General features: G+C 42.2%; 1 protein-coding gene across 6 annotated transcripts in view; it reads left to right on the top strand.

Annotated features, from left to right (window-relative positions):
* The window catches only part of MAP4K3 (mitogen-activated protein kinase kinase kinase kinase 3), a 185,063-nt gene that overhangs the window by 59,970 nt on the left and 102,226 nt on the right, over positions 1-22,867 (top strand). For all 6 annotated transcript variants that reach the window (XM_069955269.1, XM_069955268.1, XM_069955270.1 and 3 more), the window contains exons 3-5: positions 13,930-14,020; positions 17,767-17,831; positions 18,982-19,037. In XM_069955269.1, coding sequence (XP_069811370.1) covers positions 13,930-14,020; positions 17,767-17,831; positions 18,982-19,037 — 212 coding nt within the window. The remainder of the gene's footprint in view (positions 1-13,929; positions 14,021-17,766; positions 17,832-18,981; positions 19,038-22,867) is intronic.

The following is a 22,867-nucleotide window of genomic DNA, read 5'->3' as shown; positions in this document are numbered from 1 at the left end:
GACATTTACATGTCAATAGCAAAGTGATGCAAGTAACATGCCCGAGATCAGTCCTGCACTGTGTGAGCAGATCTGTATTCTTGAGGACTGAAGGATCTGATACAGGGTATTGATCAGGGGAAATGATGTTACATATATATGTGGACCCACCTTTCCAGAAAAGGAGCTTTTAAATAAGATTAGCATTTTTAAAAAAATATTCTTCTTATCTAATAGTGAAGAAATTTACCCCTAAGTATGTGGAAGTCAAAGGAGTACTGTACTGTACACTCTATGTAAGCTAAAAGCTTTATATTGTAGAAAAAGCATATATGTTTTCCTTCAAATCAACTGGTGCCAGAGATTTGTAATTTACTTAATTTTAAAAAATCTTAAGTCTTCCAGTACTTGTTAGCTGCTGTATGTCCTACAGGAAGGGATGTAGTCTCTCCAGTGTCACACAGTGCTCTCTGCTGCCACCTTTGTCCGTTTTAGGAACTGTGCAGAGCAGTAGTAAATCTCTATAGAAAACCTCTCCTGTCCTCCAGGCTGGAAAGAATACTACTTCCTTCAAGCCATACAGCAGCTGATAAGTACTGGAAGACTCAAGATTTTTTTTAATAGAAGTAATGGTCCTTTTACACGGAACGATTACCTTTGGAATTTTTGCGATAATGATCGCATTTGAGCGATAATCGACTTGTGTAAACACAGCGAACGATCAAGCGACGAACATTAAATCGTTCGTGATCTTTCAACAAGTTCTCAAATAATCGTTGGTTGTTTACTGAAAATTCTCAGATCTCTTTGTGTAAACAGTCTTTCAACAATTCACCCTATGTGTGAGATAGGCTTAAGCGATCTTAAAACGATCGTGATAACGATTTTTTCAAATGATATATCATTCCATCTAAACACTGATCGTTATAAAAAACACTTAGTTCATTTAAAATTGTTAATTGTTCGATTGGGTGAATTATTGCTCTGTGTAAAAGGGACCATAAATTACAAATCTCTGGCCCCTTTTGGCACCAGTTGATTTTTGGTGAGCTATCCCTTTAACAAATAGAGTCAGGTAGAACTGACTTTTCCCATGTCAGAGAATTACCATGCAAGGCAACCCTTTTCCTGGTTGTACTACTTATGCGGTATTAAAAAAGTAAAAGTTTTTTTTTTTTTATTCCCTGCAATCTCCATCTGGCTGCATGAGACGAGCTCTATAGATAATGGCGCTCATCTTGTGCAACAAAACAGAGATTGCTGAGAGTTGGAGAGTGAAGCATACAGCCTGGCACTTCTCCTGGCTATATATTGACAACATCATATCCACATATCCGCAACGTCCCCAAAGAAGACTGCTTCTTTAATGACAGGATGTCACTGTAGGAACACTGTAAGAACTGAGCTTACCGCCAGTACATAAGATATAAGATCCCATTTAATAATAACCCGTCAGCACCTCTAATATCACTCCCCCATGAGGGCTACAGAGACAGTCCTAAACTCATCAATGTGTGCAGTAATAAGCCACAGAAAAAGAAGTGTTAGAAGCCCCTGTGCCATATGCGGATTACTGTAGATGTGTCTGCTGGGCATTTCTTCAGCGGTAAACCCTCCCATCTAGACTTGATTTACGTCTCTGATGCCTCCTATGTCATTTACTGTCCCCTCCAGAGGCGTCAGTAAAGTGGAGGAGGGGGTTTGGATACTGAAATGTCTTTAAATGACAGAAGATTATAATGTCTCAGTTAGAAGCAACTCTGAACTCTTTTTCCTATGAAAGCATCGAGCTATTTTTTGTACTTTAGTAAAGCGCTCCTTAACAATGATAACAAGGTAGAAGCTCCAGGTAATGAATATTACATAATCGGGGAGGCTTTCCCTAAAGGTATGTCTGTGTTTATGTGTCAGTAGAGCGCTCACAAGTAATGTATGGTAATTAAAGCAGAGACTGATAGAAGAAGTCTACGCTGAGGTTAGTAATTTGGGGAACGTTATAATGTAATGTGACTGATTTCCCGTAGGGGGGATGTTTTTTTTTTATCCGGCATATGAAGATAATTAATCACTAAAGCATGAATTATTTTCACAAACATCAGACCTGGTTACGGAACACGTAAAACATCCCATTGCTAATTACTCATAAATAATACACCATCAGTATATGCTATCTATCCAGAGCTCAGAGATGATCCAAAGAGGTGAGCCTAAGGCTGGGTTCACACTGGGAGTATAGCCTTCCATCTGAATTCCAGTGTATGACTTCAACATTAGATCGCAGTGTATGCCTATACAGTGGGGTCATTGGCCCCCAGAAGGAAGCATCTCCTCCTTCTAACTGCTCGGGCCACAGAAGTCCACCCAATACACGTTAAAATGGGTCAGGTGGCTGTCAGCTATACCACCTCTCTGCAGGAAGCTCAAAGGTGATGATGTAACAGGCCATATATGGTAACTGTCCATATATGGACAGCTACATCACCAGAGCTATACCAAGCTTGGAAGTATGGCCATGAGCCCGATCTTTTCTCCTATGCCCTTGAGCTCCCTGGTGGCTGGATGCAGTGACCCCGTTTTGCAGCTAGCTCAGATGAAGAGTTCCCTGCATTTTGTCTTTGCTCATATGATTTGTGGACTGATCGATCTACTATGTGAACTTAAAGGGGCGGTGCATAACAGTGATTCTTAGTTTTTTTTCCCCCCTCATACGCTAGGCAAAACATAGTGCACCTCATCATGTTTTTCCACTTATCAGTTTTGTTCCTTTAAACCAGTGTGTCCCCCTTTTTGGCACAGCCTTGCAGCAGATTTCCCCATTGCCCCTTGTGATGTGTGAGGCCTCCCAGAATCACTTCTAAAAACTATTTACTATGTTGAAGGGGTACTCCATCAAAATGTATTTACTTTCAAACTAACTGGTTTCATAAAGTTATATAGATTTGTAGTTAAGTTCTATTTCAAAGACTCCAGTCTTCCAGTAGGTATCAGCTGCTGCATGTCCTGCAGGAAGTGGAATATTCTTTCCCGTATGACACAGTGCTCTCTGCTGCCACCCCTGTCCGTGACAGGAACTGTCCAGAGCTGTAGCAAATCCCCATAGAAAACCACTCCTGCTCTGGACAGTTCCTGACACGGACAGGGGTGGCAGCAAAGAGCGCCGGAGATCTTTAAAAAGAAGTACGTGAAAGAAAAGACCGGAGTACCCCTTTAATATTGTACTAGTGGCGCTTCTTCCTGCTACATTACTCTCTCTCTCTCTCTCTGTGCCTATAGCTTTAGGAGAAATGTATAAGCTCTGTGCTTTTAGGATCTTGTAGCATTGTACCTGGGGACACTGAATAGCTGTCTTTCTATTAGCTCTGTGTATTACTTTTTAATATGCCTTATCTAGCACTCCAGTGTTCTCATGGCAACTTAGTCTTTTTATTAGCTGCCAGCTATGCCTTCATTTCCATCCGCTCAGCTTGTCATGTGGCTGTGTGAAGCCCAGTATACAGGGGAGACATTAGTTTTTATTTGCTGCTTGTATAATACAGGCTTCCTATATTTGAGAACAGGTAATTGAACGAAAACCCAGAATTGGTAACAAAATTGTATCTGGCAGAAGTCACTAATATATATTGAATGTGAAATGATGTAAGACGCGGAGGCCAGCTCTTGTAGGAGCGTTTCTTTTGTGCCATCTTCTGCCAGCATTCTGCATAACGCTTTATTTCATCTCAGATCAGTGCGCCTAGAGAAAGGCAGATGTACTATAATGAAAGCATCGCACTGCCTTCCACCCTCATAGCGGGGGGCTGATGCTAGCCCGAGACGCTTCTGGCACAGATTGTAGCTAGATCCCTACTGCGCTGTTGTTCATTATGTTTTTGCCACTTGCTTCGTAGCAAATCTTCAATTTTAGATAAACTAATTGGAAGAGATCTATAAGAAGACAGTCTTACCGAGCCTGGTAAAAGCAGTATAACCTAACATAGTCTAAAAGGAAAATACAAAAGACAATAAAAAAAGTTTCTGAAGTAGTAACAAACACAGATGAAGGGATCTATCATGTCCTGCACCGGACTGGCACAGTTGCAGACATACTGTATCTTGTGTAAGCCCTTACTTTTCACAAAAAAGTTTGCAAAATTGGACCACTCTTTGCAGGGAATAATAAATTACCTCCGTAGTATTTGACATATTGAAAGGATTCTCAAAAATTGCTGAAAACCAAAAACAACTTTTTTTTTTCTTATAACCATTCATTTATTTTTCTATCTTAAAACATCAGTTCACATTGAATCTATAAATGATTACAGATGGAAATAATGGGCCATGGATGACTTTTGGAGCAGATATATCTAGACAAGAGATGATCGAATCTGAAACCTGATTGGGTTTGTCCAAATCCGAATCTGCAGCATTTCATTACCGGTGGCTGAAGAAGTTGGATGCAGCCTTAGGGTCCATTTACACAGAAAGATTATCTGCCAAAGATTTGAAGCCAAAGCCAGAAACAGACTATAAACAGAGATCAGGTCATAAAGGAAACACTGAGATTTCTCCTCTTTTCAAATCCATTCCTGGCTTTGGCTTCAAATCTTTGGCAGATAATCTGTCAGATAATCTCTCTGTGTAAATGCACCATTAGGAAGTACTATGGGTGTATCCATGTATTCCCGGATTTTCTAGGGCTGCATCCAACTTCCTCAGCCACCGTTAATCAAATGCTGAAGATCACGCTCGGGTCTTGCTCATCTCTAATCATAAAGTTTGTTGTGTTTTTTTTTTTTTTTGGGGGGGGGGGGGGGGGGGAGAGGGGCATCAGGTTTGCAAATAATAATAATAATAATATTTATTTGTATAGTGCCAACAGATTCCGCAGCGCTTATTTAAATTTAAATATATAAATACAATACAGGTTATATTTATATTCAATTATACAATGAATAAATTAAAATCAAATTAAAAATACAGAATTAGAGTGTACAGACCAGGATGATTGGGGGTGACACGAGAGGCGACAAGGGCTTTATTTGTCAATGTTCCAGTCATCGTCCATACTGTAGAATCTCAAAGTGCCTATAGGTGATTGGGCGAGCCAGTTACATGCCATTTTCTAGAGAAGATGCAGAAAGGATAGCAGAGAGGGAGACAAGATTAGGAAATGTTATAAGCACACCTGAAGAGATGAGTCTTCAGGGCACACTTGAAACTGGGGGTGTTGGAGATTAGTCTGAGCTCTTTGGGTAGGGAGTTCCAGAGAACTGGGGCAGCACGAGAGAAGTCTTGGAGGCGGGAGTGAGAGGTTCTGATTATAGATAAGGTTAGTGTAAATTCATTAGCAGAACGCAGAGCACGGGAAGGATGGTAGGTGGAGATGAGGCAGGAGATGTATGGAGGGGCAGAGTTGTGGAGAGCTTTATGGGTGAGGGTGAGGGTGAGCAGTTTGAACTGTATTCTGTATTTAATAGGTAACCAGTGCAGTGACTGGCACAGGGGGGAGACATCAGTATAACGGCTGGAGAGGAAGATAAGATAAGCAAAATTTCAAAACTGCTAAAAGTTAAAAAAGTGTGTGTATGTGTGTGTAGGGGGGGAACATATCAGGAAGGATTTCATTCATTTTGATTTCTTTTGAGGCTTGAAAAGACATAACATAGAATATAGGAAGCATTCTGGCAGGTTGACGATGCGTGTCTTAAAATGTTTCCCATTCGCTACAGCTCCACCCACCTAAGCTGTGCTTCCACATACGTGTTGGAAATGCTTTCTGTACAAGGCAGAATCCATGTCCCCATTTCTTCCCCAGTAGCCACACAATGTTACTGGCATTAATAGCAACTAGAGATGAGCGCAACTTGAGCATGCTTGAGTCCGATCCTTCGACATTTCATCACCGGTGGCTGAAGAAGTTGGATGCAGCCCCAGAGAGTCTGGAAAAACATAGACACAGCCTACGGCTGCGTCCATCTTCTCCAGCCACCAAAGTATTACCTATGGCTGTGTTTCCACATTTAGGATCAGTATGACGCCACACCCTCATTTCTTCACCAATGGTCATGTGATGTTGCCAGTATCATCCCGCAGCAATTGGTAAACACATGGGAGTAGCTTTGCCCGCGCTCAGGAAATGCAGCCTAAGGGTTTCTGCTATTTCAGCTGATTTGGGAATTAAAATCCAGTGCAGAAAATAGAGTTGCAGTCATCTGTGGCGTAGATAGATATCAAAGCTGGTTTGTGTTTCAGTATCTGCTATGTAGGGAACACTTGGGATCCTTGAGGACTGGCAAAGCTAGTGCAGGACTCAATCCACTCTGAATTGCATGTAACATATATTCAGCAGTGATAGTGAAACATTAGCAGAGCAGAAATGGATATTTCATGGTTGAATAAATATCACACAATTCGGCAAGCTGTTCTGCCATGTAGAATTATTCTATTGCATCTTCTGCTTAACTTCTCTTAATAAAGTCAATGAGCTGGACAACGTAAAGAGTGTGGCTCTCAAGAGCGGGACACTCTGTTAGCTCGGTGCCTGGAAAAAAACAGGCGTACTTAGAAAAACACATTGTGCAATGGAAATTGTACCTATAGCTTATATGAATACTAGATCCAGTTATTGGCTTGATAAAAAGTCACCACAAGAGATTAGCAATCCAAAAGCATGCTCGGGTTTATCCGAGTGTGCAGTATTTGATTACCAGTGGCTAAAGAAGTTGTTTGCATCCCTAGGGAGTCCTGGAAAACATGGAGACAGCCTATGGTCGTATCCATGTTTTCCAGGGAGCCTAAGGGCTGCATCCAAGCTTTAGGTTTGCTCATCTCTTGTGTTTACATTTACATTTACACTTTCAACAATGCATAACAATAATCTGTTGTGTATGAATGAGGAGTAGTTATTTTATATAATAATAATAATAATAATATTTTACTAGATTCACCCTCTGCAGGCTTTATCTTTACTGTTTAGTTGTGCCCAATCTTGTGGGTGAAGACTAACTGCTATAATGACTCCCATACACTGTTCAAATGAAAGAGAAGATTCAGCTTCCGTTTGAAAGGACATTATAGAGCAGTGCTAAGCAGTGTTAGCTGTAAATGCAGTACTGGAGTGAGATGTAACACTTACTAGACCTTTCATCCCTATCTCAGCTGTTGTAGCCTCTCTTCATCTCTCTATCTCTGCAGAAAAGATGATGCAATTTAAAATATATATATATATATATATTGGCAGTACAAAAAAAATTAATTATGAAATATAAAAACGTTATTTTCATTTTTATATGAAAATCATTTAATTATCATTTAATAAAAGTAAATGTTTCTGATCATGAAGGGGTGCGGAACTAGGATACATATAGTAATTTATTGATGAGCATAGTTAATATTGATTTGTTTATTCATTGGGGCAGAGTGTTGCATTGCTTTTTTTTCTTTTTGTGTGTGTGGGGGGGGGTGTTGGAGGGGGATAGAAATAATATGTCCCTTGTGGGCCATTATGATTGTGATAGCAGCTCTTATATATGGTAGATTTTGTTTTGTGACGTTTTAAATATAACCCTTATAAATATTCCTTAGGCAAAATCCCCAGAGCACCCTTATTATTACATACACACCTGCTATCACCAGTAAGACTTCTCAGTCACACAGCTTATATCACCGGTGTTATACATTCCATCTTGTACAGGCAGAGAGGTCACTAATGGGTCCCTCTGCCTGTCAATCATCACCACACTGCACGCTGACAGGCAGAGAGCTGTGACTAGTCCTTGGTAACTCCCTGCCCAGATGACTAGTTGCTGCGGCTTGCGTGGCGTAATAAAACATCTTTTTCTCCTTTGTACAGCTACTGCTTCTGCTGCAGCTGGTATGCTCTGCAAGCTTCACAGATCTATACTGTGCTGCTGGGAATCATATCAACACAATCGTGCTGATAGGTTTCCTTTAAAGCATGATAAAAAAAATAACTTTATAACTTGAGTTTGAAAGTTATAACAACAGGTACACTTTAAGGGCATCAGTATCAGTAAAAACCATTCGATATGTACAATACAACAATGTGATTTTTTTTTGGGCTAAAGTTTAAAAAGTGCTCTTTTATCTTTCTCATCATTAAAGCAGAAGTCCTGTGAGATTCAAAAAAGGGAGGAATTCAGGGGGTGCGGGAAAATAATAAACAAAATACATCCCTGTGCCTCCATAGAGCTCTCCTGGGTTCCGATGATGGCCGCCGGATGTCACTTTCGGCTGCAATCCGTGTTTGTCACGAACCCGGCTGTTTCAACTGCGAGGTCATGGCCCAGGTGAGCCATCGCCCACTCAGCCGGTCAGTGATTGGGGCGCCATTGACGTTGCAATTGTAAGAGCTGCAGGACATTGCCGTCTGTCCGCTGGATCCCAAAATTGCACTACGGGGCATGAGGACAGGTAAGTTTACTTTGTCATCAGGAGATACAGCCGGCATGGCCACCACACTCTCTCCCTGGCTATATCTCCTCAGCAAGACCCACTGCAGTCAATACCGTTTGACATGCCTGATGACAAATCAAACTTATATCTAATGACTCTTTAAGGCCTTACAACCTCACCCCCCTTCATACACTGCATCGGGCTGAGGTTAGTTGCCATCCCCGGTGTAAAGTGCCCGTCCCTAGATGATAATCACCTGACCTCCTCCACACCCTGATTGTGAACACTGCTGGTAACTGTCTCTTGGATATACACTACATAGGAATGAATGTCTAGGGGGGAGGTAGCATAAAACACAGCTCAGTATATACATTCTACGTTACATATGATAACTAAGGGGCAGCATTCAGATTTCCCATATTTTAGAATTAACAAGCACCTCCCGCCCGATATGGATGAACGCTTTGTTTTCCCGCATGACTTTCTGTGTCTTTGTCATTTCGGTTCCTGAGTTGCGTGCCGAGATATGAGTGCCATGTTACAGGAGGAGATGGCTGAGGGCCCAGAGGGAGTTGCAGTGATTTGCTGTGCACACATGTCTCTGGAATGAGGTCACACCATGCCTAGAATGGCCAGATGCACATAAGTAAGATTACTTTCAGAATTACACAGTACGAGACCTAATGGGCTTGGGTACACTTATTTTGTTAGTTGGGTGCCATAGCGCACTGAAGGCAGAGACATATTGAGAATTCAGTTGTTATTTGCTTATGTTGAACTATTGTATATGTATATATGGTAAGACATAATGGGGGTCCTTTGGGGAACATTCTTTAATTGCTCAAGCTTTAGTCTAAAAAACATCTGTAAACTTTAAAGTGCATTTTCAGCTAGAATTGCCAGTTAATGTAGAATAATGAGCTTTTCCTTCCAAGCCATTATCATTACTGTTCAGCTATTTCTTACTTTTACTGTAATTCTTTCATATTTCAGAAATCAAGAGCATCAGGAAATGTCAGCTATTATAGCTCCCATAGAGGTTGTCACCTACATTTCCAGACTTCGAGAAGATATATTATTAATACCAGTTCTGTGTTGGCAAAGACTTTAGAAGAGAAGGATTTAGGGGTAGTGATTTCTGACAGCCCTAAAATGAGTCACCAGTGCAACCAGGTTGTGGGGAAAGCAAATCATAGTTAGAGGTATACCCAGTAGGAAGAGGGAGATTGTGATCCCACTGTATACAGCTCTAGTGACTTCACATCTGGAATACTGTGTCCAGTTCTCGAGACCTCACCTCCAAAATGATCAAATAGAACGGGTCCAGAAGACAGGCTACAAAAATGATGGCGAGTGTGAGGCATAAAACATGCCAAAAAAACTGTAATGTGACACTGTATCCACCAACTTTAGATGGACCAGGGGGGCTTTTTCTGCCAACAATCTTCTATATTTCTATGAGAGGTTGTGAGGTTAAAACTATTTATGGCATATCTATAATATATGGCATGAATGTCAGATTATTGTATAAATGTTGTTCTCTGCACCCTTGTTTGCCATTGCAGAGAACAACGAAATGGGTGTGCAGCTATTTCCATTATAGTTTATGTATGCCTAATGGTTAGGAGCCATAGAGAAGCATGCGTGAGTTGCAGGTTTTATAGCTTTGGTGCAACTTACAAAACCTTCACAGTCAAATAAGGAGTGATGAAGAATAGGCCAGTAATTCTAGTGTTGTGTGACTCAGTCATAGAAAGGGTGAGTAAGGGTCCTCTTACGTGGACAGATAAATTGCCAGTCAATGATATAGCAAGTCAATCCGTTGCTGTTTTTACACTATATACTTATTGGAGGCCTTTGAACCAGTGGTAGACATACATGTATGACAGTCATACACGCCTCTCCTCCCCCCAGACATACATTGTTTGTCAGTCGTCAGCACATTCCCTTTAACACAGGGAGATATGCTGCTAAGAAACAATGGTTCTGATGTACATAAGAGATGCAATCAGCCAGCGACCTGATGCTTTGCGGGTTTCTCAGCTGATTGCTGGTGTGTTCGTCAGTGTTTGTGCGCTCAATTATCGGCCCATGTAAAATGCTTTCTTGTCCTCTTATCAAGCTTTTTTTCCTTCCCACCTCATTCCCCACCGCTAAACGTTTTCCCATTCACTCTGGGGAAAAAAACTACTCTGCTTTGTCCTGTGTTTGTAAAGGCCGTATTACATTGAGTGCTTACCTGACCAAAATTTGCAAAAAATAATGTCTTTTATTTAGTTATATTTCAAATGAAAAAATTCCACTAAAATACATAAAGTAGGAGCTAGAAGCTAATACATATCCCCATCATAGGGTGGAAGGAAGTAGATTACATTACACAGTAAAACAAACCCTTATTAGTAAATAAATGCTAACTGGTAATCCACATTCATATGTACTGGGCACTGGGCATATAACAGGCAAAATAATAAATTCACAGTGGAAAATCAAAAGATAAACACAATCAAAAAACTATTGCACATTACCCATACATGTCCTAAGTACATAAGTCCACCTCACCACTCACCCAACGCGCGTTTCACGTGTTGCTTTATTGACCCTCGAAATATAACTAAATAAAAGACATTATTTTTTGTAAATTTTGGTCTTGCATTTTTCCTCTTTTTGGTGTTTGTTTAGATTTTGTGTATGCATTAAGACCCTATATGGGGTAGCCTTATATAGGTGTATTGATTGATTAACTGCCAAATTGGGCAGAGAGCACCCCCTGTAATAAAGAAATTGATCAGAAATTGTTTGCTTGTCACCTGATTAAAAATTTAGTTTAGAAATCATCAGCTGACAGCAGTGCATGGCTCTGTGTAATAGCTGATGCGTGGATTAAAGGGATACTCCAACGTCTATATAGAAAATAATAAAGATTATGCTTACCTCTCAACACTCCCCTTCTGTCCTCCTGCCGTGTCTCTGCGTTCCTCGCTGACCGCAGCCATCACCAACCCTTTCTGAGACTAAACCTGTTTCTGTAGTGACAGCCGGCTCAGACAGTCGCTGTTAGGCTGCATTCCCACGTTCCGTGATCCTGAAGGATCACGGACGTGGAATGCATGTACCGGAGTCCCCCCGCGCCCGGACAGGAGAGGGACGGCAACTAGTCATCTGGGCGGGGAGCCACCCGTGACTAGTAACGGCTCTTTGCCAGTCAGTGCCAGTGTGGGGATGATTGACAGGCAGAGAAACACGTTACTGGCCCCCCCTCGCACAGCGCGCTGTTAGGCAGAGAGCCGTGACTAGTCACGGGCAGCTCACCTCTCTCTCGGCCTTGCACACTGGGATAAAACGTCTTTTTCCCCAATGTAAAGCTGTTGCTGCATTCAGCGGATACAGCAGCTGATAAGTACTGGAAGAATTTAGATTTTTTAATAGAAGAATCTGCTGGCGTACCCCTTTAATATTCTTTACAGTTCGTGCTCTTTTGATGCACCATCAGGGCCGGCGTCAGCACAGGGCTTACCTGGACAAGTGCCGGGGCCCACAGCACCTCTAGGGGCCCAGAGAGATAGAGGGGTCTATGTTCTAATGTTCACCCGGCTCACTGTAGTGCTGGGTGAGCACTGAACATAAGGAGACACAGAGGACGGAGCAGGACCTGCACAGAGAGAGAAAAGGGTGAAGGACCTGATCACATGACCTGAAGGTCCTCAACCAAAGTGTAGAGAGCAGCCTGACAGAGAGGAAGAGGGAGAAGATTAAGTTCTCTGTGTCAGTGTCTGTGTGTCTTTGTCAGTCAGTCAGTGTCTGTGTCAATAATGTGTGTATGTGTATGTTACTGGTGTCTCAAGTGATTGTGTATAGTGTGTGGATGTCGGTTGCATAATGGATGAGGGGCCCGAAGGCCCGTAAAAAACGGAAGCCGGCCCTGCACACCATCTCAGACTGACACACCATACCTACTAGGCTGGGGTTTAGCAGACATGCAAAGCATGCCGTCCCATCAGGCTTGTTCACAATGTGTTTTGACAATATGGTACAATAAAAGCATGTGCTTGTCAGCTCCATACAAGAACGAGCTCTTGTGTCATTTCCGAGCAGGAGTCAGGAATATGGAAATCAATTCTTTAGCATATGCTAGGGATCTTTTCAGGAATAAGTTTGGCTCCTTAAAGCAAGCCATAGCAAAATTCAGTGACTGAAGCGCTCCTGCTATAGGCAGCTACACCATGGGGGAAATTTATCAAACATGGTGTAAAGTGAAATTGGCTCAGTTGCCCCTAGCAACCAATCAGAGTCCACCTTTCATTTCCCAAAGAGTCTGAGGAATGAAAGGTGGAATCTGATTGGTTGCTAGGGGCAACTGAGCCAGTTTCACTTTACACCATGTTTGATAAATCTCCCCCATGTGTCCATCTTGTGCCATAACTTCAATGCTACACATTAGGTTAGTTTAAGATCAATGATAACGTTTATTAAGGATAAGTAAATGTGACAAATAAAATATTTAATTTATGAAATGTTTATAATCTGTGACACACAGCTTAAAAAGTCTGCTCATTGTCATCTATAGATGTAACGAATGCACCCTGTTAGGTATCTGTAGGCTCTACACAGTTCCTAATATGGACAGTGGAGATTTTTAAGTAGAAGTGATTTACAAATATGTATAACTTTCTGACACCAGTTGAATTAATTTTTTTTTCTCTGGAGTACCCCTTTAAGACTAGTAAATCAGTTCAGTGTGGTGGTGGCTGCTACATGTAGATGGTGTTTTGTTTTATAGGGTTCTGATCCACTTCAGTACTTTTTTTTTCTTAACAGTCTAAGTCAATGGAAAATGGATCATAACAGATGCCATACAACTGCATCTGTTGGTTTTTTCCCATAAAGAGGTTACATTAAACAGACCGCAAAAATGCAGCATGAACCTAGTGTCAGAACATGGCAAAGAATTTATGCATTGGCCTTCATACACGATCCCGCTATACAATATCTGATCACCTGAACAAAGTGCTTTTGCAACATCTTCTTAGTTTCAGGATTAATTGAAATTTTATGCCATGACCCCTTTGTAAACTGTGGGACACCATTTCAGCTGCTTACATTGAATGAAGAATGTAGGTTCAATCTAAGAATTCCCAGGCCTGGATGGCATCGCAGTCGGTGTGCTTTCAGTCCGCACACCCCGGGCAGCCTCATGTTTAATAGGTTGTTAGAGAAGCCTTTATTTGTACATTTTTCTCCTGCTCCTATTACAGAGTTCATGTTTGCATCTCTCTCTCTCTCTTTTTTTTTTTTTATATATGAAATCACATCTTATAATGGATGATGCATTTGTTATACTGTAAATGTCTGCACATGAAGTAACAACTCTGGGAACCTTTTATTTATCTGAATTTATTATGTATCTCGGCCCTTCGGATTTGGAGCAAGAAAACTGTAATTTATTCCGTAATCTTCTGAGTGCTCTTGTTTATACAGATGTATCATTATTAAGGGATTTATCAATGATAACATCATGGTGGCGTATTCATTGCTAAACTTGTGTTCCACATTTTCCAGGGGAAGACTTTGCGGTGGTGCAGCAGGAGATCATAATGATGAAAGACTGCAAACATACCAACATTGTGGCTTACTTCGGCAGCTATCTGAGGTGGAGTATCTTGTGCATTAGTTTGTAACATTGGTCTGTAACTAACATATTTGTCATATCACTTAATTTACGAGAATGTTTCCATCTCTTATTGATTCCAGTAAAAAATGTACAGAAAACATCATGGTTTAAAAAAAAACAGCGCTGAACAAAGAAGTGACATGTCATTTTTCAGAGCTGTTTTACTTGATTAGACTCCTCCTTACAACAAAACGATGAATACATGTTTCTAAGTTTCCAAATTTATTATAGTGTGCCTTTACAGCGACTCTGTACCCACAATCTGCCCCCACCTCCCCCCAACCGCTTGTACCATCAGATAACTGCTTTTAATCCAAGATCTGTTCTGGGGTCCGTTCAGCAGGTGTTGCAGTTATTGGCCTAAAAGACAACTTTTAAACTTGCAGCCCTGTGTCAAATTGCCGTGGCCTAGAGTGTATGTGCCCTAGGCTTGCAACACCTTTCTGTTCCTTGTCCTCACCCTTTTCATTATTAGGAATGCCTCTGGGCGGGATTTCTCCTGTTCATCACCTGTCTGAACACTGCACATGTGCTGGATCCTTAAGGCACCTGTTCAGTGTTCACACAAGTAATGAATAGGAGTAATACTGCCTGGGGGTATTCCTAATGATGAGGAGGGAGGAATAGACGTCGCAGGCCTAGGGCACAGACACTCTAGGCCACGCCAATTCTACACAGGGCTGCAAGTTCTTTTATTAGGACAATAACTGCATCACCTGCTGAACAGACCCCAGGACAGATCTTTGATTAAAAACAGCTATCTGAAAAATACAAGCGGTTGGGGGGGGGGGGGGGGTACAGAGTCGCTTTAAAGTTTCTGCCCCGCATGATCTTTGGCTTGCAGCGTGGAGAGATGCAGTCCCCACTAGGCTCTCAGGTTGCCAATACCCAGCGAGTTCCACAAACCTTTTCCTAATTAATAGCACCTGTACAAGAACTCGCTGGACAACGTACGGTTGGCTTAATAACCTGAAACCCCTGTGTGCACTGTGTCTCCCCATGCTAAAGCTGAACAGGACAGAAGTTTTGGAGGTTTGGAGGTACACTTTAAACTAATACACAACCAAATGTAACTACAAACGCTATGGCATAATTGCAAGCGCTATGGATGAGGAGGAAAACATGAGGAGAAAAAAATGAAAGTGTGAAAACGAAAATTGTCTGTGTCCTTAAAGCGGCAGGTTCAGGCCAGTGAACCTGCTGATATGAGCCAGCAGCTCTTTACCTCAGGGTGCCAGGGCTGTATTCCTTATTCCGGTGCGGTCCAGTAACCCGTTGTTTTTGGCTAGTTGCTCATATGGTAATTAGTGTGCTCAGAGCATTTGGGGCGTTCCCCATCTTCCCCCCCCCCCAGCCTGCCTCCTCCCGGCCCGCCCACTATGCATATTCATATATGCATAGCTAGGCCGCTTTTTACGGGCTGCTTCCTGCACATGCGCCGTAACAAGCGGCCTAACTATGCATACTGTATATGACTATACGTAGTGGGCGGGCCGAGCAGGTGCTCCGGGAGTGTGAGGAACGCCACAAATGTTCCAAGCACACTAATTACCATATGAGCAATTAGTCAAAACCGGACTGCACCAGAATAAGGATTACAGCCCTGGAACCCTGAGGTAAAGAGCGTCTGGCTCATATTAGCAGGTTCACTGGCCCGAACCTGCTGCTTTAAGGGGTTAAGGAATTTAATAGTGGGGCGTATAGGCAGCCTTACATTGAACACTGCTGTCACATACTGTATTGTAGGAATCAATGTTTTCCCTGCTATCAGGTTTAATGTATTATAATATAGCCCATGTGAGTGTCTAGGCCTAGCTGGAGACCACATCAAATACTTCACATTCCATATATAACAAGTAATTTGCTTCCAGATGGTGGAACAAAATCCAAACAAATATGCAAACACCATTGCTTTTTTTGCCTTTTGTAGTGACCTGCAAAGTGAACGCTTAAGGCAAACTAACTGGGCTGTAATGGCCGCAGTGCAAACCGTTTCTGTTCCCGGAGCATGCTGGGTAAACAATCTGGAAATTGCGCCCATTGTAAATATTGCATCAAAAGCTATGTGGCCTGACACATCTGCATCAGTGATCTCATCCATTTCAGTCCTGTTTTTTGTTCTCTTTAAGCATGAAAGGGTTTATTTCTTTTGAATATGACATTTATGAGCATTTTCAGCTTTATCAGCATTTACAAAAACATTTATTGATGTTCGGTATGCTTCCAACACATGAAGAATCAGTGTAAAGGTCAGCAGAATGGTTAAAGCTTTACAGCCATTGTGCCCTATTAAAAAAGTAGCAGTTTATAAGTATAAGTAGCAAATCTGAGCCTCTATTGTCCCCGCTGGACGTTTTGCCAATGCGGACACAACAATGACATGCTAAAGCAATTGATTCTAAAGATATATATATATATATATATATATATATATATATATATATATATATATATTTGTTTAGTTTAATAAAAACCTCTTTGAATTGTAATTGTGCTCCTCTCCTATATATGTCCCTGCTTTATCACCAATCAGATAGACGTACAACCCTGTCTTCAAATCTCACAGCTGTGTATAATTTGGATACTGAAAGCAGGAATGAGATTTGGAGCCCTGACTGTAAATCGGGTATTGCAAATCTCAGCACTTTAGGAGCTAGGGAAAGCCTTTTTGATACTTTTTTTAAACAGAAGATAAATATACGTTTCTATGTATTGGAAGCACAGACAGACAGATCAAAGGTACTATGTGTCTCCTTGACCAAACAGCTATCTAACAGTGTCAGCAGTTTTGAACATGAATTGCAGAGAATGACGCTCATAGAGAATGACGGAGCGCTGGACTCGCCTGTCATTCTCTATGTGCGTTGGAGTCATCTCTTAGCGCGAGCGCCGGGCTGCAGCGGCTGATATCTCTGTGACCCGACCGGATCCAGAAGCGGGACCCGGCGGGATCAGGTGAGTATAGGGGGCTGTAACGGGGGGTCGGGAGCCTGTCACCCCGGCACGGAGGGTGACAGGTTCCCTTTAAGTGAAAGAACACTGGCTGTAGATGCAGCAGAACAAGAGCACAAGGCACAGTCTGGGCGACAGACTTATAAATATACACCAGCTCTGAGGAGAAGTAGATGTATTAGTGGCTGCTGCCAATTTCAGACACTGATGTATTCTGACAACAATGGGATGGCATTTCAGGGTAAATCAGACAATGTTTGAGGTTACTATATTAGTAACACATTACAGCAAATGTACCATTAGGTACATCGCTTTAAGATTTTTACATGAATAGACCGACGCAGGGATGCCGATGCCACGGTCCTTTTTATTTGAAACACGGCTCGGTTCCTGCACTGTGCCGGTCTATTCCCGGTCACCGGCCTGAAGCACTGGAGGCAGGCCCACCTGCCCCCAGTGTGACGTTCTGCCCTCCCTCCTGTGATGGGGCTCCATTAGAATCAATAAAGCCGCATTACAGAGGGGTAGGGGTTTCGTCTCACTGGGGGAAGGCCGGGCCGGTGACGGGGAATAGACCGTCACAGTGCAGGAACTGGGCCGTGCATCCCCGCACCGGTCTGTTAATGTAAAAATGCAAATGTACCTGATGGTACATTCTCTTTAAACAAACTGCTTTTACTTATGATTTTCTTATGCTCACGCTCACTGTTTTTATATGTAATTCATGTATTAAAATGTTTAAAAGTTTCATATTTTTTTTACTTTTGTTTTAGGCGCGATAAGCTTTGGATCTGCATGGAATTTTGTGGTGGAGGGTCTTTACAAGATATTTACCATGGTAAGTAATCATTAGAGAGCACTGCATTGCATTCCCAGTTAAAGAGCTGCTGGGACCCCCATGACAACAGAGGGGAAATGTCCCCAAGAATGAAGAGCACTGTATTTGTGTGGTCAGCACTCCATTCATTCTCTATGGAGCTTTGCAGAGTGCCGAGTTGATGTTCAGAACCCCCTAGACAATGAATGGAGCATTCGCTGCATATGGGCAGTACATTTCATTCATTTTCAGTGACATTTAACTTCTGTTCTAGAGATCAGTGTTCATATATTATTAAAGGGGTTTCTCTGTTTAGCATCCCTTGACCATGGTAAAGAGCAGTTAGGAAGATCATTTCCCTCACTGGAGGATCAGCCCTGTACTGCATTATGCAAACACTACACTGGTGTGAATGGCCACTGTGTAACGCTTAAAGTGTCACTGTCATTATAACTTTCAGAATCTAAATCAACAGTAGATGTGATATAAAGCAAGTTTGCAATTTACATTCATTATTTTTGTTGTTATCATGCTGTAAAACAAAGCTGAACTTACCAGAAATCCAGGTGTATCCTGAAGGCAGATTTTCTGACTTGTGCTGGTTGAAAAAAACAGACTAAACACAGGAATTTCCGGCCAGTACAGAGAGTCACGGCTCAATGTGTCCGTCAGTCACATGACTGCTTTCTCTCTGTGAGCGATTAGATGGCCTGGGATACACAGGACTTCCTGTTTTCTCACTCTTTTATATCTCAAAAAACAGGAAGTTCTGTGTTTTCCATGATAACTAAAAAATAAATAATGAATGTAAAATTGCAAACTTGCTTTATATCACGTCTACTGTTGATTTAGATTTTGAAAGTTATAACAACAGGTACACTTTAATATTTCTTGTAGTGGTGCAGCAAAATGAAACACCTAAGGTATCATATACAGAACAGCAAGGAAACAAAGTAATAAATATCTGTACAGTCACCTGCTTCATGTGATTTATTGGGTATATTGCCAGTGCACTTATTCCTTTGACAAGTCCCGTCTGTAGGAACGTTATAACAAGGAACGTTTTTGTATGGTGTCAATACCGCTATTTAGCCAATTTGCGTACCATGTATCTTACCCGCCACACATTACTCAACTAATTCACAGTTCTTGTTCTTTATCTTCTCCCCAGTAACCGGGCCGCTCTCCGAACAACAGATTGCGTATGTTTCCCGGGAAACGCTGCAGGTACTTGAGCTGTCAGTCGTGTGATGGGTTATATGAGTCACAAGTAACCTTGGAGGTTTTGCTGTCCTAAGAATTCAATCCTGCAAGTACACAGTGTTTAACAGCAATGTTCTAAAGGCAAATTGCATCCTGTCATTGTGCGAGGAGGCAGCGTAACCTTCCATAACATCCCACTGCTAACCTCTTGTACTGTGCACGCTGTCGATTTACTTTTATAATGGTTACCAAGGACACGCGGTGAAAGCTGCCGTATTCTCGTCTTGGTCTTAGTACTTAAAATTTATCGGACAGACTGCAGCTGCATGAGCTTTAAATATTTCCTTTGGTCTATTAAGCTGAGATGTGGCAGGTTACTTATGGAGAGCTTTCTGGGGTTTACACAATAGTGCTATGGCTTATGCTGGATTTACCTGTAGCCACTGTCTCTACAGCCAGCAATAATGTGGGCCTCCCTGTATGTGACATACAGCTATACATGAATATGCAAAAGAAGAGCCTGTGGAACCTCATCGAAGAGTCTCGAAACACAGGACTAGCCAGATATCCCTCTGGATAGGACCCATTCAAGGGGTGGCTCCTGTAAGGAAACCACCTAAACCACCATATTAAGTGGCCCTATAAGTCAATGTAATGACAAGGGAAAAACTAAGGCTAGGTATCCGTCCACTGACAGCTGTTTCGGGGTGTTGCCCCTCATCAGTGTGGAGCAGGATTCTGGCTAGGTGGGAGCAATGCCTAGTAGAGCCATAAGAGAAACAGCTTGCGGATCTCAGGGAGACCAGCCAAAGGATAACACTGCCGGCTACAGCTATACAGACTTGTACCCTATACTCGCTGTAACATGAGCTATAGCAACATTTTCTGGTCAGATGCAGTCATTCACTTGCAGAAAATACTTCAAGATCCTGTTATTTATTATGTAGTTTTTACATAGTGGTTAGAGGGAAAATACTATTCTAGGGGACACAATGACTTTGTTAGGCTCAGAAAGGTTGCCATCCATTATCTACATCCATTTAGGATAGGGGTAGGGGCACACATGGTGGATTCACTGCTGATATTCTGCATGGAAATTCTGTGTGGAACAAAGTGGGTGAGTTTTCCTAAATCCACTGTGGACATCGATCAGAGGATTTTGTATCAGCAGCATGTCTGTTGTTGTCTTGGCTGCTTTAGCTTTTTCCTGTTAATGTCAATAGAGAAGTGAAATAATCACATCTACTGTGCTGGTGCTGTAATCCGCTGCCGGTTCTGCAACCAATGTGCCTAGTTTGTAGCTGTCAGCATGTTCGCTGACCTGATTGGGGGTGAAGTCCACTCTGCCCGGAAAGTCTGGCATCTATGGCTACGAACGTGCTGTAATGGAAATGCACATGACCCCACTTGCTTCAGAATGGGGGTCACACACATTTCCGCCATAGCATGTTTGTAGCCAAATATCCGGGTGCAGAGTAGAGATGATCGAACAGCGCTGATGTTCAGGTTGGTACGAACTCGAACCATTGGTATTAGACTCCCGTAGTTTTCTCGTTCCGTGGGGAAGGTGGAGACAGCCCAAGTCCCGCCTGGAAAACAGGAATACAGCCTGGCCCGTAGGCTGTATTTCTGTTTTTCAGGCGGGACTCGGGCTGTCTCCACCTTCCCCACAGAACGGGAAGACTGCGAGAGTCTAATACCAATGGTTCAAGTTCGTACAAACCTGAACATCAGTGCTGTTCGATCATCTCTAGTGCAGAGTAGATTTCACCGAAATCAGGTCAGCGAACAAACTGACAGGTGCGGTTTAAGGTACTCATACATAATTAATGAAGGTTGGCTTTCCAGCAGGAACAGTATTGTCTGATGTGTATCTCAAGTCAATCATTCTCGTGTATGGGATGTTGGGAGGACTAGCTGTGGACCAAGCAAGCATTCATCTGACATCATACTAAAGTGTACTGCCATCTTTAGTCAGTAGTAACAAGTAGCCTCATCCTGTTGATATAAAGGGGTACACTGGAGATTTTTTTTGTTATTCAAATCAACTGGTGTCAGAGTTATATAGATTTGTAAATGACTTGTACATTTTCCAGTCCTAATAAGCTGCTGTATGTCCTGCAGGAAGTGGTGTATTCTTTCCAGCCTGACACAGTGCTCTCTGCTGCCACCTGCCACCTCTCCTGCTTTTCTATGGGGATTTGTTACTGCTCTGGACAGTTCCTGCCATGAGACATGGACATTTTCTGTGGAGTACCCCTTTAAGTATCCACCTCATTACTTCTATTTCCATGCTATGAAGACTAATACAATACAATATGGAAACAGGGATGCTTAAGTAAAGTAATCCTTAAACCGCCTGTGGGGTTGGATGGCACCTGTTACTACTGACTAATGCTGGAAATTCTCTTAGGTTTGCATAGTGTGCCTCATGTCATAATCATATAAAGCTTTCCATTCACATAGGTGTTTTGTCACTCCACATATCCCTGGAATACTTGTATTCAGCCCTAGATAGGCTTGTGTTGCTCATAGGCTTTGTTCATGCAGCTGCATCCTGATATTCATATCCGTGTCTCCATGTGCATACCCTGGCAGGCTGTCATAGCATTCACAGCAGTGACAATGCAGCATCCTGAAGGCTTGGGTACTGCGACCTGCACCACACCCACACACTGTCCTATATCAACATTAACCCTTCACTGCCGCACAAGTTTAACAATAGTAAACCTGTAGCCAAGTCAAACTACTTTCATCCTTACAAATGTTCGCCTATAGTTTATTGTGTTTCCCAATGAAAGGAGACCAGGTTATGCAAACAATGCAGGTGTTATGAGCTGTAAACCCTATTCTGAGAGAAAGTGTTACATAAACTACAGTAATAAACCTCAAGTGCTGTTGTGTCAAAGCAAAAAATAGTATGGTCCTATTTACATAATGTTTTTACTGTTAAGCTAACTGCTAAAGTCTGAAAGGGCCCAGGTGCATACTTACAATGGAACGCTGCAATACATCTCATTGTAAAGGCATACATTGAGATTTCTAAAAGGGCACATTTGGGGGGGGGGGGGGGGTATCTGATGATGTATATAGGCAGTTATCATATATTAATGGAGCTTCCACAGGAAAGACAGTCAGCTTCCTCTGCTCCTGAGCTCCTTGCAGAGTTGTGGTAGTACTGACAGCCACCAGACAAACATCTACATACAAAAACATTGTTGGGTGGCTGTCTGCAATACCTCCACTCTGAAGGAAGACAGAAATCCATATATAGACAGTGACATCACTGGAACTTTCACAAGAAAGCTAATAATTCTTGCCTCCTCCTAAGCTCCATGCAGAGTGGTGGCACTACTGACAGCCACCAGACAAACATCTAGATGCAAAGTTATGTGTTAGGTGGCTGTGTGATGTACCTCTGCTCTAGAGAAAGCTACTGTATGATGATCATAACTGTGATCAACAGATCAAACGAAACTCCTTTGTGGTAGAGCGCAGGAGACTGTAGTTTCCGATACTGTATGGACCCAGTCACGGACGTGGTGTGAGTCTCACAGACTGATTCAATATAAGTAGTATATAGGTATTTTATTTAGTATAAGCGACGCGTTTCGGCCTGTCTATACTATCAGGCCTTTTTTATGCTTGAAAAAGGCCTGATAGTATAGACCGGCCGAAACGCGTCGCTTATACTAAATAAAATACCTATATACTACTTATATTGGAGCAGTCTGTGAGACTCACACCACGTCCGCGACTGGGTCCAGTATCGGATACTACAGTCTCCTGCACTCTACCACAAAGGGGTTTTGTTTGGTCCGTTGATCCCAGTTGTGATCATCATACAGAAACTT

This window comes from Dendropsophus ebraccatus, chromosome 15 (assembly GCF_027789765.1).
Source record: "Dendropsophus ebraccatus isolate aDenEbr1 chromosome 15, aDenEbr1.pat, whole genome shotgun sequence".
NCBI classification, from domain to species: Eukaryota; Metazoa; Chordata; class Amphibia; order Anura; family Hylidae; genus Dendropsophus; species Dendropsophus ebraccatus.
The sequence above is the reverse complement of the archived record's forward strand: the minus strand, read 5'-3'. Positions and strand labels throughout refer to the sequence as shown.